Below are 27,960 nucleotides of genomic sequence, written 5' to 3' on the forward strand. Positions count from 1 at the left end.
AATTTGTTCTTGTCTAATAGTATCTGTTGTCATACAACAATATTATTTTCTTTGGTGGGCACTCAGCTTTTCTTCAAACCCACATCTTGCTCCAAACCACAACCAACAGTAAGAGGAAGTTTTTTTGTTGTTTGTGTCGTAAACTCAAAATTCTGTTCAATATATCTATTCCATAAAATTATGTATATATTCCCAATTGTGAATACCCTACATTGACATTTATTTTTTTTTTCTGCAAGTCAAAAGTCGCAAGTTTACGCCTAATAATATTTGCCTGAGCTTTATTTTGTGCTTCCATACCATCTGGTACTGCAGGGAGGAAAGACAGAATAGACTGCTGAGTTCATGGCTTGCCTAGACTCTTGACTCGTTAAAATCAGTGTACCTTTGTATCTTCTGTTGTGTCTTATGGTTACACTTTGCTGTGTTTCTATCTCCTTTTTATTGTGACCTTCTAAATCATTCTCAACATTCTTCTTTTCCCTTTTATCACATGTCCAACATACCCTTTTCCCCTCACTCCAATCTCAGACAACTTCCCAAATGGATGGGGAAAGTCAGTTCATCTCTGTGACCTCTGTGGAACTCTGGTAACTACCAGGAACCTGGAGTGAAGCACTGAGAGTTTTCATGTTGGCTGCCATGTACCATTATAATAGCTTTTGCACATGAAGGCATTCACTTCTCATGTATCTGTGATTGTATTTCAGTGTTTACTGAAAGGGAACTTTGGAATTTTATGACAATTATGATAGAAAACAAAGTATTTTGCTTGTTTGGATTTTTTTTTATGTTCTGTAGATTTATTTTTTTCAATATTAACACAGCACAGCCTGCTGTGTGTTGAATAAAATACAGTATACCCCATCACCTTTTTATCTCTATTTTGTTTCTTCTGCAGATGACATTACATTAAATGAAAACTAACAAAGCTCCAGTAATGATGTCATTAAAATTTGCTTCTTTTGTATTCTCTTCTTTCTCTCAAAGGTTTTCCCAATTTTACTTTCAAATAAATCTTGAATCAAAAGTAAACACTCTAATCCAGCAACACACTAGCTTTGTGCAGAAATATAATTTTTAAATAAAACTTCCTTCAAGAAACAGATTGAAATTGCTGCTGAATAGAAACTAATACATTTATAGTGGTCATAAGAATGCAGAAAATTCTACTGTATAATCCTTCAGAGGAGAACAGAACCTCTCAGTCATGAACAGAAGAGATTAACTTTGATCAAAGATTTTTTTATAAAGTGTAAGGTAATTTTATTATGGATTTGTCCTTTCCAAAGAATGAATAGATTCTGGTACCTGGTGCAATGATGCTAAATGGCTCAAGGCTTAAACCCAAATAAAAGGCAGATAGTTATCAGTCACTTTTAATATGATAAACTGGGTGCACCTAGAAAAGTAGAATAATTCATTTAGTGATTGAATCTGACCACTTACATGGGCTTTTGGGACCACAAGTCCTGCAGAAGTGAGGTCAACCACCAGGCCAAGTAGAGGAGAGAATCACTGCTGGAGTCACATCTGGTTTTTGTCATCAAATCACTTATACAATGTGAGAAAGGACAAGCATCGCCCTGAACTAGAAGTAAGATGCTGAGTCAGAGTCCTAATATCAATTCTCTCTCTTATGGACTTTTGAAGTTTATGTTTTTCATCTGCTAAAAACCAGATTTCTAAACAAGTCTTGCTAAATCCAAGAGAATGGATTTAATCTCTGTGGTAACTGACACAACAATTACAGCAAACAGTTTACGTTCCTAATCCAGGGTCTTTTTGGACTTCACATGTGTATAATCTACATCCACAACCTGTAGTCCAAGGAAAGGGGGGAAAGAAATCAACACAAAAAACTGCAGCAGTTAACAAGTGAAAGCCAGTTACAGAATTTCTTACCTTTAGGACCTTTACGACCAATCTCACCAGGGGGACCTTTAAGGCCAGGCAAGCCACGGGGGCCAAGCTGTCCTGGGAAGCCGTTTTCACCAGCAGGCCCTGGAGCACCTGGTGGCCCCGGTCTGCCAGGAAGACCTGGAGCACCAAATTCTGGCCTCCTAAGACTGGCTGCCAGCTGAGCTAATTGTTCTGCAATGAACAGGGAGACAGAGTTAAAGAGTAAGTGGATTTGAATGAAGAGATTCCCACGATCACTGAAGAAGACCGTAGGTCCTCTGCTATGCAAACTGACAGACTACACTCCAGCACCTTCCTTTTGTGCTATGCTATTAACAAAGTTTAGTACATATAGGGTATTATCCTAGGACTATGCAAACTGCATAGGCACACTGTGCAGAAAAAACTGCGATTTTTTCTGAAAAGAAATTTAATGTTTGCAGACTCGAATTACTTAGATATTTATAGTTTATTTAGAAATGTCCTTATAATTTCTACATCATTTACATTTCAATCATCTAGTAAGAAACTTCTAATTCTGATGGTTTAGAAATTCAAGCACGAAATGTGATTTCACTATAATCCTCCTCAATATTACTCTGTCTTTCAAGAGACCACTTTAAAAGGCCTCTTTAACCTATTTATAGAAATTTTTTTTAAAAATACCCTGTTGGGCAGTATCAAGAACAGTGATGACTACTGAGAATTTTGAAATCATGAGCAGCAATGTCATTCTAGTAAACTCTTAACATTACAGTAGCGTAATATCCCAAAGGGCATCTTCAATAGCAAGTACTGAAAAGTTTCTTTTGTGCTTACAGGGCAGCATAAATTTTTAAACACAGTAAATCCCATGCACCAACCATATTAGAAAAGCTTCAAATTTCTCTATGTGTCACGAACTCAGCAGTATAATTAGGGTTTTGAGAATCTGCCTATTGCTTTAATTTTACTCTATGTTATCTCCAGAAAGCCTCTCTCTGCACTCCGCTTTTTTTACCTATTTTTCATATAGTTTTTTGCTGCAACCTAGTAGTGTATGAGTACAAAATGCTAAAAAGCTTTCAGTGAAGCTGTGTACTTTTATGTATACAAATGCAGCAAGTGATTTGAATACAAAATGCATGTATTTCATAAAAATACTCTGGTCTGTGGCCTGCTTACTACACCAATAGTATGGAATCTACAGGTAGTTCAATGAGGCTACAAAGTATATATAAATAAAGGACTTTATAATACTGTGCCTACATTCACACCTGGAAAGATTTTCAGCTAAGTCCGCTGTTGAGGCCATGCAATTTGTTCTGGATAAGAGTGGGAAAATCTTGGTTGCCTCCATAGCAACAGATTGTCCCAATTAAATGAACCAGAAACATGAAATACTTTTTAGCATATTTACCTTGCATGACTCTCATGCAAACCTGCTTAATGTGCTGATCAGTGGGCTCTTTTCCCTAGAATTAAAAAAGTAATAAATTTAAGAGAAACAGTTGATGTCACAGTACAATTTATAAGTGTGCCTGATGCAAAAAAAGCTGGTCAATTGTCACGGTTTAAGCCCAGTCAGCAACTAAAAATCACGTACATAGTCATTCACACACTCCTCCCATACCAGTGGGATGGGGGAGAGAACTGGTAGGGTCAAAGTGAGAAAACTCATGTGGTGAGAAAAAAAGGTATAATAAACAGAAAGTAAGATGAAGGAGAAGGCATTGGAAGAAGAAGGGAATAAAGAAGAAGAAGAAGAAGAAAATAAAACCTAAGAAAGACAAGTGATACAAATTAAAGCATTTGCTCATCGCCCCCCACAAACTTTCCCCTGATTTTATTGTTGAGCATGATGCCATAAGATAGGGGATATCCCTTTGGTCAGTTGGGGTCAGCTGTCCTGCTGTGTGCCCTCCCAGTTTTTTGTGCACTTCCAACCTTCTCACTAGTGGGGCAGTGTAAGAAACAGAAAAGGCTTTGATGCCACGTAAACATTGCTTAGGAGTAACTAAAACATTGTAGAATGGCTTGGGTTGGAAGGAACCTTCGAAATCATCTCATTCCAACCCCTCCAATGCCCACTGCTCAGGGCCCCATTCAACCTGGCCTTGAACACTTGCAGGGATGGGGCATCCACAACTATTCTGGGCAACCTGTTAGTACCTCACCATTCTTACAATGAAAAATTTCTTCCTAATATCTAATCTAAATCTATGCTTTAACTTTGAAGCCATGACCCCTTGTCCTATTCCCTTCAGTGTGCTGTAAAGACTATTTTCAGTACAATTCCAAAGCATAACCCATATAAGCCACTATGAAGAAATTTAACTCTGTGCCAAACAAAATCAATCCACCTGTCACTAAAAGATGTTCCAGTTCCTACAAGTGCAACTATTCCAGCTGATGTCAATTTGACCAGCACGGTAAATACTGTGAGTGAGGCACCCTTGTGTCAAACATTGTTTCATGCATGCTACAGGGGTAGGGCAGGCATAAGAAAACAGAGCTGAACTGAAAACTGAGGACCCAAGGACCCATCTGTCTACAACCCTAAGATTTCTCTGGTGTATGGATGTGTTTGAGGAGAGGTACAGTGTGCTTCAAACTGCACTGTGGCACTTCAGTTTTGCACGTGTACACGTCTCCTGATGCAAAACAGGGAGTGATGTGAGTAACAGGTAAGTGTTCAAAAGATACCAATTACATGAAAACAGTACTTACAGCTGGACCTTCACTGCCAGGCAGACCTGGGGCACCCTGTTCACCCTGCAAGCCTCGTGGTCCAGGGGAGCCTCGGGGCCCTTCCATGCCAGGCAGTCCACGACTTCCCTCAGGCCCACGGGAGCCAGGGTCTCCAGGATTACCAATCTGATAATGAAAGAGTGGAATTTCAATGGACTGCTATACTAGTGCTAGAATCATTCTAACATATCAAAATTGTGACAGGAGCTATTCACAAACGTAAAGCAATGAGTGCTGGAATGTACAGTTGTTGAACAACTTCTTTTTGGATAAATTACTGGAGTCAGAAGTTGGGTGATTCGTAAGAGGTCTGTATTCATCAGCATTAACAATGACACGGTCAAGATGGATTTTTTGTCAAAGAACAGAACTCGAGTACTTGTTTCTACTTCTGCCCTCATGCATGTCAACATACAACATTTCTATACATTAAGTGCTGCTTAAGTTACAAAAATTCCAGCTCTCTGCTTGCTCCAAATGCCTTTCATGGCCTTTTGTATAGAGTACCACAGTATGAACCCCTACCATCTAGCCCCAGGTTGTCTGGGAACACACGTTTGCTTTGTTTAATTTGTCAGAGCCAGAGCTAGTTCAGTGCCTCCACTTGAGTTTGCTGGCAGAGGAGAAGGAACATCCTCACACAAACTGATGTTGAGAAACTGCCTGAATGAATGCAATGACCCTTTACTTCAGGAATAAATTTAAGCCTGGGAAGGAGGAAGGGGTGGGCAGAATGTGTTTTTAAGATTTGTTTTACTTCCCATTATCCTACTCTGATTTTGATTTGAAATAAATTCATTTAATTTCCCCAGGTCAACTCTTTTTTGCCCATGACAATAACTGGTGAGTGACCTCTCCTTGCCATTACCTCAACCTACGAGCCTTTTGCTATATTTTCTCTCCCCTGACAAATTGAGGGAGGGGGTGATACAGCGGCCGTGGTGGGCAGCCAGTGTCCAGCCAGGGTCAAGCCACCACACTTACTTTCAATATAAGTTAATTTACTACTAGTAATCAATAGTAGTACTAACTGGGAAAAGTTAGTAGTACTTAGTTAGTAGTACTAACTAAGGGGAAAAAAACCTGACACCCCCCCCCAAAAAACCCAAACAAAATCAAAACAAACAAATAAACAAACAAACAAAAAGACTCCAAACATGCAAAACAAGCAGGAAAAAAATCCTACACACTCACGACTTCCAAAATCTCCGGGGAAAAAAAAAAGAGCAATACCCTCTGAAAGAGATGCTAAAGAGCAAATTAAATCACTCAACTGTGGTATCAGCTAAATCCACAAGATGGAGCCATTTCGGTTCCATCTGTGCTGCATCTCAGACAACTGATAGCTGTCTCCGTTAGAAGAAAACCCAACAAACATGCTTCAAAAGATGTACCAAGAAGACAGGAAAATTGCCTTTATGGACTATGCAACCAGGAGACCATCATTCTTTTCTCCCCCAGCCTGGTGAATTATTAGGTTGCCTGATGGATTACTCATTCCTGTGTAGGTACTCACTAGGATAAGCACTCTAGGGTATCATCAAGACAAGATTTTAAAATCTAGGTGGATAAAATTATGGATTTCTTCTCTATCTCTTCCTCATGTCCTTCTTGTAGGATCTTGATAGGCAGTAAACACTCTTTAGCTTTCACTTGCTTAACCTCAAAGTTACCCAGACCACTAAGAACACAAGAGAGTTTTTTCATTATGATCAGCCTCAGTTCCCTGTGGGCAGAACTGTTGGTGTTTTAGTATCACAGCCCATACTGTCAGATGCTCTAACAATCCCATTCTTTAGTGATCCTGAAATAAAAGAATGACTTCAACTCCCAAATTATTTTTCTTACGTGACATACAAGCTTCTGCTCACCTTTCACATCAAAGTTATCATTCTGCTATTAAAAAAAAAAGAAATAAAACAAGAGGAATCTGGGCCACAAATACTTCTCATTTCACAGACCTCACAATCCTGCTGCCAGTTTTTTTACAGTGTAAATATTACAGCCTGCATGCAGTCGCTGTACTGAGCCTCCTTTCTATACAACACCTACTGTAAAAAGAGTGCATTTGTTTTCTTAAAAAAAAAACATTTTGTTGGCCAGAAAACTGCTGATGAATGATGCTTCTCTTTTTTGGATTTGGAATTCAGGAAATTAATTCCTTTCCAAAGCAAATTTATTTTAATACTGAATGTATTCAAAATTTAAATAGAAGAAAAGCAGTTCAAACTCATTCAATTTAATTGTGATAAAGAGCTCAGCTTGTTATATGCATTATTTTTTCTTAAATCAGAAAACCATCTATCTGATCTACTAGTTCTCTGTATTTCTGTAACAGTGCTATCCATTATACTTACAGCTCCCTTTGCTCCCGGTAATCCCATGTCACCCTAAGCAAAAATAAGACAAACTATATTAGAAGAGAGTCTCCATTACCACAGACATTACAAATGTAGTAAATTTGATGTGATTTTTTTTCACTATAAAAAATGTTCACATATTTAGTTTATTTATGCAAAATTGCACCACAAATTAACTAGAATTCCTTTAAAAATAAAACTTGAATTTCAGAGATTTTTTGCAAAATGTCTTTCTCACAAACATTTCATTAGGGTGCAAATGAGAAAGCATGTTTGATATAATTGGTTTTGTATTGCTTATCTTGGACTTAGATACATGGCTCTAACCTCCCAAACCACAGCTACAGCACAGGACAATCTTAGACAGAATATTGCTTGTAAACCTTTAGAGGAAACATTATTTAGTCAGGATTTTCTAGTTTGATAGAACTATGGATATTGGTGTTGTGTTAGCCCTGATAAAACTGCAACAGAAACCTGGCAAGTGTCTACCTAGTGTGCTGTGAAGAAACCAAATCCCTAGAAGCTGCTATTCCCAGCAACTTTTCTCCTCACTTGAACAACACCGAGATCCCTCTATCACTGACTGAGAATAGCAGTCCCACTGTTCTGGAGTTTTTAGTTTCCCCTCTGAATTAGAAAAGAAAAAGTTTCAAAATATTGTAATCACTTACGAAATTGATTAGTATGAAAACATCAAAGAAAAGGAATTACTCTGGGAGAGATTCCCAAAAACTGTATTTTCCCTCTTCCTAAATGCCATTGGTGAAATAATTGTTTTCTAGAGGTTACAAAGGCCACTTTGTCTGTTAATGAATATGACATAAATGAAATAGAAATAACAACTGTTATCCAGACTAGCTAGTAGCACATTTAGACAACCCATAGCATTGCTTCCTGTGAATCTGTATAGTGATTGTAAAGCTCAATTACTAGCTCACCTATGACATCTAGCTAACTAGGGCTGTTAATTAAAAGCCTTTCAGAATTGCAAAGTTTGAGGAAAAAAATGCTCATTTCCAGCACATAATCTGGCTACCATTTTTTAAATAGGGAGCAGTTTACTTCCTTTAGAAAGATCAAGTTCTGGCTTTGCTGGATGCGGCACCACAGGAGCCACTGGACTAGTGCGTTTCTCTTTATGGAGGAAAACAAACCCTCTTTACCCAAGGGCACTACCCATGTGAATTCACAACATGCCATTTTAATATGGTATATACACACACACACATATATATCCCTCCAGCAATATAACAGCGCAACAGCCTCTTCCCAGACCTTTCTCCCTTTCCCTTACGGTCAGTTGCAAATCTTATTTCTAAAGTCACTACAAAATATTTCCCTCAAGTCTGAGTTATTAGGGATATTTATTAACTCTGCTCCTGTTTCACCAGAATTAAACTACCTCCTCATCCTCACTGCTACAAACACCAAGAATTTATCTGTCTGTGTATGCACATATATTCATATATAAACACTTAATCTGTCTCTACAAGCTTATCTATATTTATATATACACACACACATATACCCTTCCTGCAAGGCAGTCTGTACTATATTATACACCTAATAGAACACATATATTTTAGAGTGCTTTTCAAACAGCAAGAATAGAGAGACTAGACCAACAGAACTGCTGTACTCTGCAATGCCCAGTTGGTATAAAACTGAAATGTGACTTTCAATGATGAAACCATATGCTTGAAGCACTCCAACAAAGTCTTAATTTACAACAACAAAATATTATATCAGGTAAAGAAAAAAATAACGCCTTACTAAGTCACCCTTTTCTCCTCCATCTCCTTCTGCTCCAGGTGCACCCTACATCAAAGAAAGACACACTGTCAGCCTTCAGATTAGTCAACATAACGTACTGTGGCATTTAGTACAGTGACTTTTAAGTTCCATGATTTCTAACATGACTTACTTGTTCACCCTTAGGTCCTGGCTCACCCACTGAACCCTAAAAGGTTAAAGATTGAAAAAAAAAAAAAAAGCATTCAGAATTTCAAACTGCAGGTTCAAAAGTGTACTAAATGTTCTTCAATCCCCCCTACGATCTAGCATTAATGCAAGAGACCTTTAAAGCTGCAAATTTTTAAGAACGACAATGAAAGCACTTAAATCTTACTGTGTAATTTAGGTGACAGACTAAAGACAAGTACTAGTATGGAACATATAATCCACTGCCACACTGGACAGTACAGATTCTGACTGTCAAACTCCTTTCTGACTGTGAATCTCCCCTCTACATGACAGATGCTCTTGGTAGCTGCTACACGTCTGCTCTGCAAATTGGTTAGAAGCTACAGGTAAAGAGTGCTGCAAGTGTATCACTTTTTCTAGCATTGTTATGTGTTCCATTTCGCTGTAGGCTATACTAGCCCATCTAATGGGGATAAGCAGAGACATCCACAAATGCAGTCACAATCTTATCTTGCTTGCTGTTTAATTCTCAATGTTTTTTAGCAAAACTGTGTCTAGAAGTTTGATCATTGCAATCAAAGCTGAAGGCCTTGTATCTTAAAGTTGATGTTCCATTTTTTTAAAAATAATAACATTACTATGTTTCATTCTGCAACAAAATGTACCTGTGTGGACAGACAGGAACCAAAGAGGAATAAATTAATGACCTGATTCATTTCAAACATACATAATTTGTTTCTATGATAAAATTATTTCTTTTGTAGAACGTTGTATTGTTTAAGAAAAACTTAGTATTTGTGTTCTGTTAGAAAACCGTTCACATCACCCTTAATGGTCTTTGAATTCTGTGCACATTCAAACATATGCATTCTGAAAGAACTGTAACTGTGCATGACAGTGAGGTTTTTTTCTAAAACAGAGATACAGCATTTTCTCTCCCATTTGAGAGAGCCATTTAATTCACATAACATATAGGCACACAGACCAGTCTAACATTTAAAATTTAATGAATTCAGACTTGTTCTCATGTTCTTGAGAATGAAGAGCCAACACTAAATTATTCACAAAGCTTAACAGCACAAATCACAGAACTATTTAACATTCCGACTTTGTCAAACAACATTGAAACTATTTTGCCTGAAGTGTTCTCAACATTGTGCCTCACTAAGGTTTTCCAATTACTCACACAAAAAAGACACTGATTTTCAACCTAACATCATTTGGAAGATTCTTTTTCTCCACTTAATCTTCTTTAGAGCAATAAAACTGCCAATAGATAAGGCTGACATACGAGAATCTATTGCTTTTGGAAACCTTGGCCTGTAATATTTGTATTAGCAAACATAAAAATCACAGCTGAAACTATCTGAATCTATTCTATATTGACTCCCAAAATTTCTAAGGAGACAATAAGGCAAGATGTCAAACTATGACTCACTTTTCTTGACATACTGCTTATCTAATTGCAAAAATCCCTCTCAAATCATAACCAAGAATTGTTTGCAAACTGTCAGCATCATCCAAAACTCTACCAGGGCTACTTTAACTATTTAGCAGCATAAAGGATTGTGTTCCAGTGCTAAGGTCTGGCACTTGGCTTGGTGCCAAGCCAAAGTTTAGCTTTACTAAAATAGACAGAACCAGAGTGTCTGAAACCAATTCAAAATATGTGTATCAGAAATAGAGTGAACCTGCATTCAGATTTTGTCAAGTCTTACTTTTACATTTTACTTCAATAAAAACACTTCTGATGATGATTTCTTTGGTGGTGTTTCATTCTTCAAGTAGTCATCGCCTGCATGTTGACAAGGTGCCAGTGGATAGTACCGAATATTTAACAGATTTGGGATCAAAAACAACTACTGAAATATCCAATTTGTGAATTCTACTGGCTTCTGACTGCTATTTACATGGGTTCTTATCATGCACATATAACTCACAACAGAACTTTATAGGATTGATCCCGGTTTAGAAAACCATGACATTTTTAAATCAGAAAGGGAAAAAAAGGTTGCTTCAGTCAGGAACTTACTCCTAGTAGGGGTTGACCCAAAGAGTAGGGTTAACAAGCTACAGAGATACCAAAACCTTTCCAAACCCTGACAAGGTTGTTTGCCTCTGTATGAGACTGATGCAGTTGCAAAACTTGAAGGTAAGAGAAAGGATAAAGTGGCACAATGCTCTCCAGGCTTGTGACTTGGAATACATACTGAAGATCAGTGCTGCTTGCAAAGCTGCAGCCATGCTAAGCCTGACCCAGAAAATTCATTCCAGCCTCCGTGCAATTGAAGAAAAAAAAAATATGAATCAAGGATACAAATACCTCGACAACATCAAAGACTTAGAAACTTATTTTTCAGTACCTTAGTAGCTTTTAAAAACTGCTGAAAACCAATGTGAGCCCTATCTAGGAGCCCTGTGATGTACACTGGGAGCACACCAGGGGCAGGATTACTCTGTTCAACTAAGACATCCACAGCAGTGATACCTATAGGACCAGGAGTCCTATACTTTCTTGATTTTCAGTGGAAAGTAAGAGGCACTTCACAAGTGTAATTCATTTAATACCAAAGTAGATCCTTCAAGTAAGAAGGATGAAACAGTATAGAACCGACGATTTCTATAACCAATACATCTGAATTTTGGTGAGTGAATTCCATTCTCTGCAGTCTCCTAAACCAAGATAAAAACATTTTTGGGTTTATGTACCGTCTTCATTGACATTTGTTGAGTAAAGCAAGATATCTTCTGCAGTTATGTGAGACCCCTAGGGCCAAGTTCTTTCCTCCTAACAAAATATTGGATGAAGTACTTATACAGATATTATTTCTACTGCAGACCAGGTCTGAAGTTCCAAAGTTCTATAGTGACCACAAACCCTGACTTACAATTTCAGATGTGGCTGTCAATTATTTGCAATAAGATTTAGGTCTTTAAATGATTCAAACACTTTATAAGCTACAAGTAGTTGATGTGTACCTAGAGCATCACTTTCAAGCAGTTAATACATGTACATTCAAAGGAAGAAAACAGACATTAATTCATATAAAAAATGAAAACAGTGCTCAAACTATTGTGTTTACTGCTGGCATCAACCTGCAATGTGTCTGTATGTGTGCATTTCTTACCCGGTCACCCTTACTACCAGGTAGGCCTGGAGGACCAGGCAGTCCAGGAAGTCCAATATTACCCTGGGGACCCTGTGAAAACAAGTCAAGGATGTAAACTTAGCCAATCTGGTTTGGAATGAACAACTAAAGGTCATACCCTGACAAGCAGATGGGGCAAAAGCTCATTCCCAGAACAGACTTAGTTTGATGAAAGAGGATTATCTGATGCAAATAGAGTTGATCCAAAGTACAGCACTTAAAACAGCATCTTATTATGAATTCATTGCTGATAATCAGAATACAAATGGCTTACAGGGTTTTCCACCCTCCAGTCCCTCAGTGACAGTCTGGTTCTCTTAAAAATACTTCCCAAGACCTTGCAGTCTGCGATTTGTGCATTCCTCTGTAACAGTAGGCTCTTTCAGCCAAGATCTCCTCAGCTATGCTTCTGATTGATACTGTGTAAACACTGCTGGAGCTCTGGTAAAAGGTGGCATTCATAATCTGCTCCATTCGTTATTTTCACGTAGCTGTTAGCATAAGGCCAGTCTTTCACTGCTCCGGTTCCCAAGTATATGCAGCCCACACAGGACTGTGCAACTCAGCTTTTCATATCATATGATTTATGGGTATTTTTAAGAAGATGTCACACACATCTCCATACACTTTAAAACACCTTTTTCTAATATTAGCACAGTCACAGAGGACTGAAAAAGAAACTCAACCGTCAATGGTTTCAATGCTGTTTCCAGTTCCCTACATGGATAAATGGGTAAGTGTAGTTCCAGATGATACCATAGTTCCTTGAAAGTAAACATGAGCAGTGAATACAGAAAAAAACTGCTTACCAATTTCCCTGGTAAACCTGGAGGACCCACAGGACCTGGCTCCCCTCTGCTACCCTGATGGGAAATAGGAGAACATTACTTTCTGAAACATTTTCTGTGAACAAGGAATAAAGTATCATTTTTTTCTTCTTGTTTAGTGAATTACACTACCTAGCAGTTGGCTTTAAACTTCTGTTTACTAGTGCAAAAATATCACATGCATTATAAACAGTGAAAACATTTTAATTTATAGTGGTACGTAATATTTAGCTGACGTTAAATGATTCAACTAATTCATTCTGCTGAGCGATTATGCCCAATGAAGTTCCCTTCATGGAATTGCAGCTGAGAGTTAGCTGTTGCAAACATATGTACCTCACTAAGACAACTGGTGCACACACTCAGCTTCAGGCTTTTGCCCAGCTTCATCAACTGAACTCCTACATGACCACATACTTGAAAGCTTGAGATCCCACATGAACAATGGACAAATGTGAAAAGTGTATGCAAAAGTCATTGTTAAAAAACTCATTTAGGTTCAAAAAAAAGTCTAGACTGTTACAGGGAAGGTTTACCTTTAAAAATCTCCCTTCATATTAGTGATAAGCATAAATACACATTTCACTGGATCTTTATATCTTCACTTGAGACATGTTTATCCATTCATCTTTAAAAATCTCCCTTCATATTAGTGATAAGTATAAATACGCATTTCACTGGATCTTTATATCTTCACTTGAGACATGTTTATCCATTCATCATCATATTCACATTAGTGTAACAAATCCAACTCTTCATGCATGCATTTGAATATATACTCTGGCTAAACTTGATATTAAGTCAAATTTTCAAAGATTTTAAATGTTTTTTGAACTAAGGTACCTTTTTCAAATGGTTTTGTCTCTTATGATTAAACCTTTCAGAACACCTCAGTAAGTTTTATACCTTTACTCTCACCTGTACAGATATATTCCTGTCCCAACACAAGCCTAAGTGTCACTTGAGATAGTTTTCTTACCTCCACTGTGTGAATACATAAGAGGTATTTGCTATAAAAGCATGATACAGCATGTAAGATCATAAAATAGATATGTAAGTAGATAAACACTTATATATATAACTAAGTTATATATCTATAAATAACTTAGAAAACGTGAATAAACTCAGACCTAAGCATTCTAATGCTGTATACAACAGAAAATTTAAAATATAGATTTTTTTTTCATAATAACTATTGTGATGTACTGAACAATAAAAGGAGATGGCAGACATGGCCTTTTACACCAGGTCATAAACGCAATGACAGATTCTCACACAAGCTTAGGAAAACTAACTCTACAATTCAAGAAATAATTAGGTATCCTGGAGAGATCACAGAAGAAAATATAAATAGACTTTTCAATTAATTTCCTTCAAAATATTCTATGGTGTTAAAATAACTATTTTTTAAAGCACTTTGAATAATTTCTAGGAGCTTTCTTATGTTAAAAAAGACAAGAAAAAAGCCCCAAAAATCACCTTTATCTTACAAACCAGAAGATGCATTAAACTTTTATTTAGTCAAATAATTCTGTGCTGTGCCTCTGATCTGAACTACTAATACATTTATAATGCAAAAAAGAGGATTAAAATTATGATCAGCATTAGAAACTTGTTTTTTCATATATGTCATAACAGTCATTGCTATACAGCGATAAAACAAAAGCAATATCACCTTCCACAGAGTTAAAATAATATAATAAACCTCTGGTTCTGCTGGTCATACAAAAGTCAAGAAAAATCTTCCATTGTATTTTAAATGCAAAAAAATAAAAAATCTATTGTCAAATATATAACACAGGTATTTGTCAAACACATTGCTTTTCTAGATGGTTTCAAAGGTTAGTAGCAGAAGACTGGAATAAAAATGCAGAGAATTTCCAGTAAACATTGGCATTATGTCTGTCAGTACAGGTTACCTCAAACTAAGGGCCACTACTGCAACATGTGCAGTTTTTTTCAGCATGTAATAGAGAAACTGTAATCCAAAGAACAACCAGGAATCCTGGTGGCCCATGGCACAACTTGAAAGACTGCAAAGCTTCCTACAGGTTTTACCTGATTGAAATGGCCCTAGGATAGAATTCACATTGAGCTAGTTACTTGTGATTCTCTTCATAGTGGATGAAGAAAAAAGGCACCTTAAGATGTCCTCATGTAAACATTTAAAATGCTTCACAAGTCCTGTTCCTAGAAGTGTCTAAGTTTTCTTCACAGACTATAGGAGGGTTTCTGCAATAACTGGTTCAGCTGTTGACATCTGTACTTGGTCAGAGGAAATGTTCCTCTGTGCTGTCACTCATAGGCAGTTTTGCCATGTCCTCAGCCCACCTTTCTTACATAGCAACCCTCTGTACAACAGTGCATAGTTTCAGGCCACCCACAAATCAATGGGCATCAGGCACTGGCTTTAACAATAAGACAATCAGAATCTGTATAATTTTATGCAATTTTGACACTAGTTTAGAGTGAGCTGGGACAGACTGACTTTCAAACATATTGGTAAATGTTCCATGCCTTTAATACCATGCAGACTATCACCACAAATAGCGCCTGAAGCACTGCAAAGCTTGGTCACTGCCTAGAGGTTGTTTCAGTCCATGATGTTAGACTGAGTAGACACCAAGCATGTTCCAGGACTGCTCTGGTACTTTAACAGAGTAGACAATTGATTTCTGTTAAGTACACTATCACTTAGCATGTGAGAACTGCTGAGGATAGGGTCATTCTCCTGGTAAGGCACATGTAGAGTGGTAAGTAACAAAATCCACCTTCCCTTTATTCCAAGGTAGGATTGCTGGATCCATGAAAGATTTAATGTCTCTCATAGTTCTATTAGATCTATATTTGGCCTTTGAATGTAACATATGTAAAAGGACATTACAGGATTTACAGTAGACCATTCTTTAGTTTGTCTGGAATGGTTTTCATCCAGACACTTTGAAGATAATGCTTTTGTAGAATTCTCACAAGCAGTTACAGAATGCCTTCTCATAGTAAAACAATGCCACTTGTTGACTTCCTGTTCATCAGCTGAGCAGAACAAGAATATACCTGAGGTAATTTGCATCTCACTTAGCTGCACAGATAATTGAAAAACTGTTCAGAACCACTAGACAGGTAATCCACAGTGTATATTGTGATAAACTCTTCTCTACTTAAAAAATTGTTTAATAGTATATGTCATAGCAATTTTAGTATATGCAGTAGCAGAGCCATAGAGAATTACATTTGTGCAGAGTAAAAAAATAATATACAAAGTACATTTTGGACTTTTTAAAACTCATATTCAAAGTCTTTCAAAAAATGTAACCCATTTATCAATTATATGCTTGTGAGACTTTAACTTATCAAATTTTTTCATACAAAAATCTCAGAGGGATTATTCATTTCACTTCAAGGATTTATCCATGAAAGTATCAATAGGACTCTTCTTTGACCCTCAGCACAGTATTGAAAAGCATCCAAGAATATAAACCACTATTCGATAGAAGAGTAAATAGACAACTAACTTTGAGATTTTAAATGTACCATTTCAACTTTGTCAAAGTATTAACTAAATTGTACTGCCCTGGATTCTGGTAAAAGCATGTCATGTTTGCCATACTTTGGGCACAAGCAACAACAAGCAACAACCTACTAGCTGCCATTCTCTTCAAAGGTGGTACTGTGGCCAAGCATAGAGGACAGAGACCTTTCATTCTGTGTCTACAGTGTTAACTGAAGTCTAGGTTGGTTTTAGTACACTAACTCCATAACAAATCCAATTTTTACCTAAATTACTGTTCACACTGCTTAGAAGAAGCCAACATTGTGATATCTGCTGATCTCCAGAGGTCTAGCATGCCCAGAAGTCAAAGTAAGTTGTTGTTGGAGGTGGAGGGGTAAACAGACGTAGCAGACAAGAATATGGTCATGTTGTTTGGCAGGACAGGGTGGATAGTGTGAGAACTGGAGAGACTTGGATCTTATCAGGTTTGGCTGGGGTATGTAGTCTGCAAGTGAGGGAGGAAAAGTGCTACCCTGTACAAACCACCCTGTGGAACTGGGCAAGGTCAGAAAGTTTAGTCACATTCAGCTAAAGGCTTAGGTTTACTGGACAAAAAGTGTACCTGGCAAGATGGAAATGCAATTTTTTCCTTTTGAGTCTGCCATAAACTCTGTAAAGCTAGCTAACCCTCCAGCTGTATCTTAAATGTAAACTATGACACCACTTGTGGAGCACCTCCGAAATTATAGATACTAAACATGTCCACTAATACCTAAACCTAGCCTATAAACTCAGACAAGGACATTTCATCCTACCACACTACTGATACCAACAGTATCACAGAAAGTGATCCATTATTTCAGTTGCAGTCATGTAAAAAGAATATGATAGAAAAACTACATTTTAGTTATACTGTTAAAGTAACCAAAGTTACATTTCAGCATAGGTAAGACAAAAATATCATTAAAGACCAGAAAATTAATTTAGCTGAAAGTAACTTAAGATGCTGGAAACAGCATTCTCTCCTAATTTAGGTTGTTCAACATTTTAATATTAAATCCAAGGTACTCTCCAGGCATGAGAGAAAGGCATACTTCCAGGCATACTTCCAAAGAGTAGAGAAAGCAAGTCAGCCCAGCTGACCAGGGTCCCTCAGAAGTTTCTCAAAGGGGTTATGGTATCAAATCTTAGGCAGCTGAATATTTAACCTCTGTTGCTAATGTTGGGAAAACATGTACTACATCCTATTTACAAAACGACATATATGTGCTGGCCAGCATACACATCAAATTTGCTCAATTCGCTAGACAAGTATGAACTTTAAAGTGGTTACTTAAATGTTACAAGCTCTCTGAAAAACCACTGGGTGGGATACACATTCTCCAAATGTTTACAATTGAAATATGGAATAGTTGAAGAAAAGCAAAGGATGAAAAAGCAGAGGCAGGGGTCAGTATTTTTGGCAGACATATTATGAACAATTAAATCTTACTAAAACTCAGCAAATATGAAAGAAATTGGTTAAGCAGCTTAGGGAGCATAGTTAAATTCCACTGATTAGGAATGACACCCCCGCATTTGAGAATTCCTTCCTTTGGGCCACCTGCCATTATGATTGATTTAGAAAGATTGAAATCAGAAGAGAGTTTGGTAATTACTTGGATTGGTTAGACTAATGTGAAGTAAACATAAGGTTAACCAAGAAAACAATTAGAGTGGAATGGAGAATATGTTTCATTTAGAAAGAAAAGGTAAAATTTCCATGTTGTTCCAGTTGTTTTTCTCATTTACCGAACAGATGAATAGCAATTTTTCCCCCCTCCTCACCTGCTAGTTGAAGTTTTTTAAGTAAAAGCAATAATAGACTAAAATGATACTTTTTTAAGTAATTTTCTCCTAGAGATAGATAGTGAGGTAAGAGTGTCCCAACACATGATTTTGCCTAGTTTTAAGAAGAGCTAGTAATTTTGTTTTCAAACATTTAATATCTGTAAAAGTTTACAGACTCACAAAAGGAAAAAATTTGAATCTGCTGTTTAGTAAAAATACCTTCCCAGCTACATTCCAACATAGTTTAACAATGGAAATAAGGTTGAAATAACATTATTTATGCCAGAGGACTCTGGAGATTATTTCAAAAACAGTACAGCGGCATTAATTTGTCCCACAGAGTCACTGTTGATAGTGCTTTGTCGTGTAACTTTTCAAAAAACTACACACTGGTTGAAGGTGTCTCAAAAAAGTGTCTTTTGCAAGTATATAGACCCGAAAACCCAGGTGATTTTTAAATATAACAGAAATGTAGGTATGTTGATTTTCCCTAGTATAGATACCAGCCTGCTGTCCCTATTAGCACAGTCAGCCTTGTTATCCCTCTACAAACCTTCACCAGAGGTCCTTTCCTCTACAGTTCTGGCCCTCCTGGAGATACCAGCCATGCTGTCTTGCCCCAGTTGCAACATGAAGAACATGGGTAAGTGAAATGGGAAAGTGAAGAAGATCTCATGTCGCTGTTGCTGTGCAGCAAATACATTAAGGGACTGAAATTCCCCATATTCTGCAAAACATCAAGTTTTTGTCCTACTCCAAGGAAAAAGCCCAGCCCCTCTTGACCTCTACCTGAGTCTTTTATACCAAGAGCGAAATGGAACAAAGGGGTAAAGGAGAAAAAAAAAGAACTGAAGTGAGTGCTAAAGTGGATAATTCAAAATAAGCAGGAAAAGGGCAAGAAAAATACATGAATAGTAATAATAAAATCCTCAGGCTTTGAAAGTGGTTATACAACTTTGGTCAAAAACTATTGAGTGTTAAATTTGTGAGAAAATTCAAAAATCTGAAAAAAAAATTCAAGAAAAATTCTCCTTAGATTAATTATAAGAGCTTATTTTCAAATTTTCTAGTTTTAGAAGTTTGAAAATCATGGCATGTAGAATTATTTAACCAGTGGGCTATTTTTTTCCCAGAAATGTAAGCACAGAATTCTTAAAGCTGAGGCTCAAATGTATCTGCCACATGGACGTGCTGCAGAAAACACTCTTTATTCTGTCCTGAAAATAAATATTGACTCAGCTCAGACCAAAGCTCTCTGAATTTCAATAGTTCAACCCTGTGTCCTTCCTAAATAAAAAAACACCCTGATCATTCCCATTTCTTGTGTTTACTTGTAGTAAAGTGTGCCCAAAAAACAGAAAGTTTTTCCAGTCACATGTTGCCTGTAGTCTTAAGCAAATGGAAGCTTACGTATTCAAGGTTCTTTAGAGCTTTAAAGGAACTATGGATGAGAAGTAGACTACTGTTTGATGTTCCACTTACTTTACTTTATAATCAATAACTTACTTCCTTTCTCCATTTTGTGTTGACCAAAAGTTTTTTTCTTTCTATGCTTTTGTTCTAATGTTTATGTGTTTTCCATAATGAGTGCACTTTGTAAATACAGAGAAAATAAAGGCAAGATACTCGGATGTCTTGCAGGTCTCTAGAGTGATAAATGGAAAAATCATTGTGTTTGATCTGCATTAAGTATTTCTTTCCATCTACAGGGTTACTAATAATTAACCTTGTGTGTCAACCCCTGTTCTACGGACTGCTGATTTTGTAAATTCATGTTCAAATTGAAAGGATTAAAAGCATAGTTTAGCAGATTACAGTGCATTATCAAGAGTGGGCAATTACTTTGGTCTGATTCAATTATAATTCTTGTTCCTGTCACAAGTATACAGTATCAGCCTAAGAAGAACAGGGCTGAAAACTTTTTCTAGTTTATCCAACACTTTTAACCACAAAGAACAAAAATAAATGTTTGCAAGTTGGGTATTTGGGAGGCTGAAGATAGCTTAGTCCATCCTAGTAAGTATATGTTCATATAGTCCCATTTTTATATTATCCTTAAGAAGCTCTGGACACAGCACTCATACAAAGACTCGGTTCAAAAGAAATGTGATCTCACGCATCTAGCACATGAAGAAAACAGAAGAAAATGAAATCTATTACTTGGCTGACTGTTGGTGTATGTTTAGGAGGTAATTCAGAGAAGACTGTCTGACCTTACAAATGTATCACAGACAGTAGCTCACCAAGCCCTGTATGAGAATTACCCTGCAATTGCACGAGTAAAACTTATGTCATGGTATGATAGCAGAAACTCAGAAAATTCCAGGAAACTATCCCTAGGGCATCAGTGACAAAAGAGAAGCTCAAAAAAGCAATTGCTTATAGAGCCTGGAGCTTTGTTAAAGTCATCAGAGTGAATTTTGGTACATGAAAATTTTCTTCAAATCACTGACCCTCTCATCCCTCACAGAAGGATTCACAGCAAAGGGAAATTATATCAGCCTTATGCAGTTTCAAACCATATTAGGTCTGCTCTAGAGGGAACCAGAAAGCAGTATCCAACAGACTCTCCAGTAACCAGTTGTCCTCTGTCTTCAAAACTGAGACTTAGCAAATGCCATCAGTTCATTTCCTTAGCAGATTTATGTCCTGCAGCAGGCTGCCTGCCCAGCAGCAGTTTCTCCAGTCTTTCAAATCTTTCTAGTGTTGAGGAAAATCTCCAGGGAAAGAATTACACCACCAGTGTTTCCAATGAGAGATAGCTGCTATACTTCACACTACTACAGCTACATTCGTAATGCCATCAGAAAGGGCCAAGGTGCAGGCACAGCATCATCCCACCATCATTCATGGCATGCTTTTGTCACAGGCAAACTGGACTTTCCTAGATAATGCCCAAGAACAGTTCTGGGAACACAAGTAAGAGACAGTTCCTCATGAGCAATCGGATTGTGCCCAGTCTGTTCTTAGGAATTAGGGGTGTTAAGGGAGTTTAGCAGCATCAAGACAAACCACAACAGGCCAGCTGACCAAGTGTGCTGAGGACAGTCTCTGGCCATTTCCTTTACAAGACAGGACAAACAGCTACCTTTCCCTCATATCTTGCCTCACTGTTCACACTGCATGCATTAGAAATAGGTTCTATCAAAAAAAACAGTCATGTTCTGAATACTTAGTCCAAAGTTCGAAATCCCAGAATATATAGCTGAGCATTGTAATATAAAGCACAAGCTTCTTCAAGAGGCTAGAACAGTTAAAGAAAAGAGCACATGATCTACTGACAGTGAATTTAAGCTTTTCAATGCCAGCAATGAAAGAAGGGAAGTTTGATTACAGTTTTTAGTCACAAACCACCCTCATTCCCTCCTCTTGGGCTTTTACATGGCATATATAAAAACAAAGACAAGAAGAATATAAACAAAGGTTTAAAATCTAATTTTTCATCAAAGCCAGAAGCAATCATAGGATATGTGCTTCTGTATTTCTCTATGTGATGATGCACATCCTCCTGGTACAGAAGGGGGATAAAGAACAATTAGTATTTACCTCAAAAATTATCACTTGTGCTGAATAATAATTTTACCTCATGGATAGCTTCAGCAACCCTAACTTGAGACACTGCAATATTGCATACTCTCAATTAGAAATTTAATCCATACTTACTGGTGGTCCCCGGGGTCCCGTTGGACCTGCTTCTCCCTCTGGGCCCCGTTGACCCTGTTTTGGGGAACAAATTTGAAATGCAACAAATTTGAAAAGTAATTTTTTTGCACAATGTAAAAAGAAATTTCATTTTTCTAGATCTTTTGAATAAGATTAACAATTTTACCTGTTTACCTGAATTTCCCATCAACCCTGGCACCCCAGGAGGACCTCTATTACCCTGTTGGACAGAAGATGAAAAATATTAGAAAGCCAATGTTTTGCTGTTCCATTTTAAAATAAAAAAATTAAAATAAGCAAAGCAATAACATCTAAAAAAAATCAGCCTGTATTAATTTTTTAACTTCCACTTCTATTTTGGTTTTCTTTTAACTTTCACCTAATTCCCTCGATCTAATTTTTCAAAAGTCACATTTCAGTTCCTTTGTTGTTTACATGCTGACGAATCCCAAACAGATTTGATTGCTGCTCTCAAATCACAGAAGGCAATATTATTCTATGTAATTTCAGACAAAATTCATGTCTCAATCTAGTTTTCTTTTCCTATTACTTACAACTAAACTCGAACACTATTGTCTGAAACATTCCATAGTCTCATTCATACAACACCTTTTTAAGCTTAATTGGAATTGATGCTGCAGTTTGGTGGTACCCAAATAGAGATAACAACCTCTGTGATTTAATCAACTTAGGGCAGCTATAAATATTATTTTTATTACAAGATCTGTCATTTCAACTGTAATGAGGTAGCCATGTCACATGCCTCCTCTAGCAATGACTGCCACAAATTAAAAAGGAAATGGCCTTGTTTAGGTATTATTTCATGTCTGGAATCATGAAAACCACACCAATTATCACAAGAATCATGAAAATGCACAGGACTAGAGTTGATTTAAAAATATATTTAATTCCTTCAGCAAAGGCTTGTCTCTTACCACAAGAGGAAGTTCATACAATCTCACTGAATACTTTAGAACTTGATAAGCACAAATACAGTATTATAAGAAAGTCAATACTCAAGATGTGTTACCTTTGGGCCAGCAATACCTTTCACACCTGGAGACCCTGGTAAACTCTGAAAGAAATAGCATTTATATTTATTTGTTTTTAAGGGGGTTGGAAATGGTGTTAAATAACATCTTTCTCATGCCTGAGTATTTCTAATCCTTTCACTTGATATTGAAGCTTTTTTATCCAATAACAGACCAAGCTTGAATTCTTTCTGTTTACAAAGTAACAGATAAGGAGTATTATTCTGTCTTCAAAAATTGCAAAAGGAGCATGGAAAAGTGAGGAATTGTGACTTTTGCTGGCTTAGACTGGAAATAGATTGTTGGTCCCCGTATGCTGAGGCTGGAGGTACAGTTTAACAGATACTTTAGTACGCATTTAATTCCCTCCTCATTTCTGTGCAACAGAAATGCTTTTATCAAATTTTCTTTCAAGCTGAAGAGTTCACTTAGTATTAAAAACTTACTTCCAGTTCTGTTTTAATACAGCTCCTTCACTACATCCTCACAGCAATTACTCCGACAGCATAGTGTTTTAAACAGATTTCTATATAGCTTTTGACAGTTGGCACAGTTTTCAAACTTAGTTAATGCACAAGGATTACCTTCTAAAAGAGTACATAAAGCACTACTGATTCCCTGTAAGTTCACCACAGGGGATATACAAGAAAATGCCAGTGCCTGTCCCTTGTGTTCCCCCTCCCTTCCCCGAAAGTATGTGTGTGATGCATTCCAGATGTTCTGAGCCAGCAGAATATCAAAAGATGATTGTTCACCTCAGGTGTGTTAGACTAGCAGGTTAGTTTTTCCTGCTTGGTCTGGAAAGGGGTTTGGCCCCAGGCAATACAATGAGACCAGCTCTAATTGTGGGGTCACACCATAATATCCACAGGGTCTCAGATATGAGAAACGCGAGAAGAGTTGCATAGTGGCCACAAATGTCTGGTGAGATGAAGTCCCTCACAGTGGCACCACAAGGAGGTCTAGGCTTTTGTGCAAAAGTTTTGAATACGTATAGCAGAATTTCCCCTTGCATTACACATACTCTCCCTGGGTCTTTTGCTTAGATTTTCACTTAAATCACTCCAATATCAGCATCAAATTAACCTATACATGGCCTTTCTGTGGTTTAAACTGAACCTCCCTTGCAAAGGTAAAATACTTGATACTTACTGGCAGTCCCTGAAGCCCTGTATCACCTGGAGCTCCAGGTTTTCCTGGTTCACCCTGTAAAACATTTTAAGTTGTCATTTATGCAAATCAAACATAAGGGAAAATTTGATTTCTGGAACACAAAGTTGGAATACTTTTGGATCTGTAGTATGGGAAACTTCATTCAATTACCCTAATAACATGCATAAAGCCACGGTCAGCAGCCACTAGGGAATGAACAAATCTAGGGCACTACCAAAGCTCTGACATATGCCAGCTGTGCCTTACTTTTGCTCCAGGCATTCCAGGGATCCCTTCTCGGCCATCAACTCCTGGTAAGCCCTTGAAAGAAGAAAAAAAGAAAAAAAAATTGATGTATTTTTGGAGAGATTTTGCCCAAGCACCAATATTCAAATTAGCATCACATGAAGCAAATGAAGAAATTAAATATACATACAGACTCTCCTTTTGGCCCAGGGAGACCATTTATTCCTCTTGTACCTTGAGGGCCCTAATAATAATAATAATAAAAATTTTTTAAAATTAAACACATTGAAATTACAGATTAAAATAATGTCAACATTCAGTTACATATTACTTTGAGACTACCAAATATACTCTAAGTTTATGTGCTATTAAGTAACCAATGTTTGCAAGTCAACATGAGTCAAAATTTGTCTGTGCTCACCCTTTCTCCCTTTGGACCCATTTCTCCTAGGGGACCTCTCTGCCCTTGATCTCCCTACAGAAAAAAACTTGTTTTAGAAATAAAACCATAATACATTTCCATGTAATTATTAGCTAAGACTCTCAGAAAATCAACACGTACAATTCAGGCTCAGTTAAAGCAGACATCTCAAATTCATATTACATTTAAAAATGCAGTTTCTTAAAACTGCAGCTGACAGAAAAATTTTAAAAAAACACAGCTCAAGCCATTCCTTGGGATTTCAGGAGTGTCTAAGCAAAGGATGTTGCACTTGCTTATTTAACTCATAGAGTTACTGGCTATTCCAAGCCTAAATTCCAGCTATGGAAGCAGAGAAGAATTTAGAAACAACAAACAAGCAAAAACACCCCACTTGAAATAAACCCCAAGCCCAAACAAAACACACACACGCAAAAAAAACCTTCCAACAAAACACCAAAGGGCACAAATTGCCCTTTTACACCTTTATACCTTGTTCCAGCTTTATACCTGGAAAATTCCAAGTCAGCCTAATAGACAGTAAGACTCAGAAGGAAGAGGTAACCATAACATACTAAGAAGTTAAAATGGGTTCATCTACCTCAGAATTCTTTGGGGATATTAAGAGATTATTGACTTGATATCACTGTAATAACATTTATTCACCTATGGGAAATCAATAGAATTGGATTAATCAGAGGTTTTTTTGATTCACAGCCACAAAGTTTCAGGACTTAGTGTCTAACTGGGGAGTGTTTGGCTAACATACACTCTACTTACAGGTGCACCAGGAAGACCTTGGGGACCAGGATCACCATCAAGCCCACGAGCTCCCTACAAAACAAGTAGATAACACAAGACATTAAAATGAACTGCTGGAACACAAACAACTTAAGCATCCATCTGGTTTGCTGGGAGCTACAAATTCTCTACAGCTGAGGGGGTTTATAGTTCCAATAAAAAAAAAAAAAGAAAAGGTAAATTTTTTTCTTAATCTATCTTGTTTTTTATGGAGTTATGCAAGCAAATATTTTTTAAATAAAGAAAAATATCAGTCAAAAAATTACATTCAGATCATTCTCTAAAAAATCATATTGGAATTGAGGAGTAGATCTTCACACACTACTTCAGAAAATGTCTGTGTTTTCCCTAATAATACTACATCTTTCACCACATAATAGAATATCATCAAAATGTGAAAAGAAAGCATCAAGTGCAGTGCAGCTATTTTTATCTCATATGTTTAAAGGAAACAATGCAATCACTACCCTGTGAGTAAATTTAAACGGAGAGAAAAAATATTTTAAAGAAGATTTAGAGAAAAGTGGAATTCCTTTGTCAAACAGATGTAGTAAATATTTTGAATAGACAAAGCAGCACAAAAATGTAGGCAAATAACTATGAAGAATTAAAAGACAAAAAAGCAAAGTAAGATAGTAATAGCTTAGCAAATCTGTCCAAGAGGTTAGGAAGGATCACTCATGAAAAGATTCATAATCAGGAGAAATTTGATGTATCTGAGGACAGACAATCACAAGATAAGGTTTCTATGATTTCAGTTTTGGAAACATGGAGACAATGGCAGAATTGTCTCCATTCTACTCCTTCCAGAAATTTTTACCATAGAGATTTAGCAATATCACAAGACTAGAAAGGTAACACTCAATTTTGAAATAGCAGTTAGAAATACTTTGATGAACAGGGGAAAAATTACCCAGCAAAGTCATGACATTACAAAAACATTAATTCCCTGGCAGGAATTTAAGACACAGATATGTTAAAGACAGAAAGAATGGAAAAAGAACGAACTCTCAACAAAAAATCCTGGCAAAAAATGGGACAATAGAAGCAAAAGGCTTTAAGAAGATGCAAATCAAGGAGGCACTACTTAAAAAATTTGAGCTTTAAATCAAACATGCTGTAGTTTATAACTGCTGTAACTTGCTATCTTGCTTACTACATACTTGCACACATGCATAAGTACTATAAATCCAAGGGTAAAGAGGGGAAGGTGTGAAAAGTACACGTCCTCTTACTAAGCAGAACAACCAAGCTGCCTTTCTTCCTAACAAGAAGTACAGTAGCTATGGAAATACAGTTGGCAGGAGTGAGAAAATGAAGGGGGGAAAAAGGAGAAGCTTAAATAAGCTTTAAAAATATTCAGGGGTGTACATTTTTTTAATATAGGCCATTTTATGCAAATTAAGGTTAATACTCACTTTGGTACCTTTAGGTCCCATTATACCAGTTATACCTCTGATACCTAGGATACCCTGAGAAAGAAAAGTATATTCAAGTTATGCTTAAATGTTTTCGTCAGAACTGCCCTAGTTTTCAGACAGAAGACTCAAGAGTTCTACATGCTTGCTTTATGCTTATTTTACTATTTTCCTAGTATAAAAGGAGAAATCCAGCTGTTGCTGTTATTAGAATACTTAATTTACAGGTAATGTGATATTTTACTAATTTATAATTTAAAGAATAATAAAAAGCTATCTGGCTGAATTAGAAAACCACAAATAAAAAATATAGATATAAAATAAATATAAAAGATAAATATAAAACCATAAGGGCTGAAAAAACCCACTAATTTCTTTTCTTGGTTACCACAGAGTTGAAGCACTCTTGCCATGCAACTTGTGTGAGAGGAACACACGAAGGCCAGATTTGCAAAAGTGCTAAGTTGTGCTAAGTGCTACCATTAATGGGGTATAGGACAGATTCAGGAGAAAGGTACCTTCTATAGAACTCTAGAGGCAAACAAAACAGGGCAAGGTTTTTGAGACTACAAGTGCTAAGTTTATGTGCCCACCATACCTGAGAGACTGAACTCAGTAGACAGCCTGGTGCAGCAGGATGTACCATAACTATCATCACTTCCCTTCAAAATACAGTCTCATGGGAAATTTGGCTTCAATTTCTTCCTTTTCCTGAGAGACTAAAACTACATGAGATGTCTCCTCCTTGCAGAGACCAAACCCTCAGCCATAATATGTTTGTTCTGCAACAAGAAGAACCCACTACAACTGTGTTAATGAAATAGCTACAGGCACTTCAGCGCAGCGTAGGCAAACCTACTCCTTGAACCAGACTCTACACTGGCAGCCTTTACTTGTTACTAACAAAGTTACATGGAGTCTTGCACAGAATAGTTAATGCCTTCTCAACCCAAAACATGAGAAAAATCATGATAACTCAATGACAACAGCAGCCCAACAAGGATTCCATTCATT

At 37.0% G+C, this 27,960-nt stretch overlaps 1 protein-coding gene across 2 annotated transcripts in view; it reads right to left on the reverse strand.

Annotated features, from left to right (window-relative positions):
• Window positions 1–27,960, reverse strand: part of COL9A1 (collagen type IX alpha 1 chain) — a 66,324-nt gene that overhangs the window by 2,771 nt on the left and 35,593 nt on the right. For both annotated transcript variants that reach the window (XM_051777726.1, XM_051777727.1), the window contains 17 exons: window positions 26,947–27,000; window positions 25,508–25,561; window positions 24,728–24,781; window positions 24,497–24,550; window positions 24,328–24,381; window positions 24,061–24,114; window positions 22,908–22,952; window positions 22,044–22,097; window positions 21,878–21,931; window positions 12,877–12,930; window positions 12,047–12,118; window positions 8,920–8,955; window positions 8,769–8,813; window positions 6,990–7,022; window positions 4,612–4,758; window positions 3,302–3,356; window positions 1,906–2,094 (listed from right to left, as the gene is read on the reverse strand). In XM_051777726.1, coding sequence (XP_051633686.1) covers window positions 1,906–2,094; window positions 3,302–3,356; window positions 4,612–4,758; window positions 6,990–7,022; window positions 8,769–8,813; window positions 8,920–8,955; window positions 12,047–12,118; window positions 12,877–12,930; window positions 21,878–21,931; window positions 22,044–22,097; window positions 22,908–22,952; window positions 24,061–24,114; window positions 24,328–24,381; window positions 24,497–24,550; window positions 24,728–24,781; window positions 25,508–25,561; window positions 26,947–27,000 — 1,108 coding nt within the window. The remainder of the gene's footprint in view (window positions 1–1,905; window positions 2,095–3,301; window positions 3,357–4,611; window positions 4,759–6,989; window positions 7,023–8,768; window positions 8,814–8,919; window positions 8,956–12,046; window positions 12,119–12,876; window positions 12,931–21,877; window positions 21,932–22,043; window positions 22,098–22,907; window positions 22,953–24,060; window positions 24,115–24,327; window positions 24,382–24,496; window positions 24,551–24,727; window positions 24,782–25,507; window positions 25,562–26,946; window positions 27,001–27,960) is intronic.

Source organism: Manacus candei, unplaced genomic scaffold (genome assembly GCF_025592945.1).
Source record: "Manacus candei isolate 608988 ecotype Guabito, Panama unplaced genomic scaffold, ASM2559294v1 h1tg000011l, whole genome shotgun sequence".
Classification (NCBI taxonomy): domain Eukaryota; kingdom Metazoa; phylum Chordata; class Aves; order Passeriformes; family Pipridae; genus Manacus; species Manacus candei.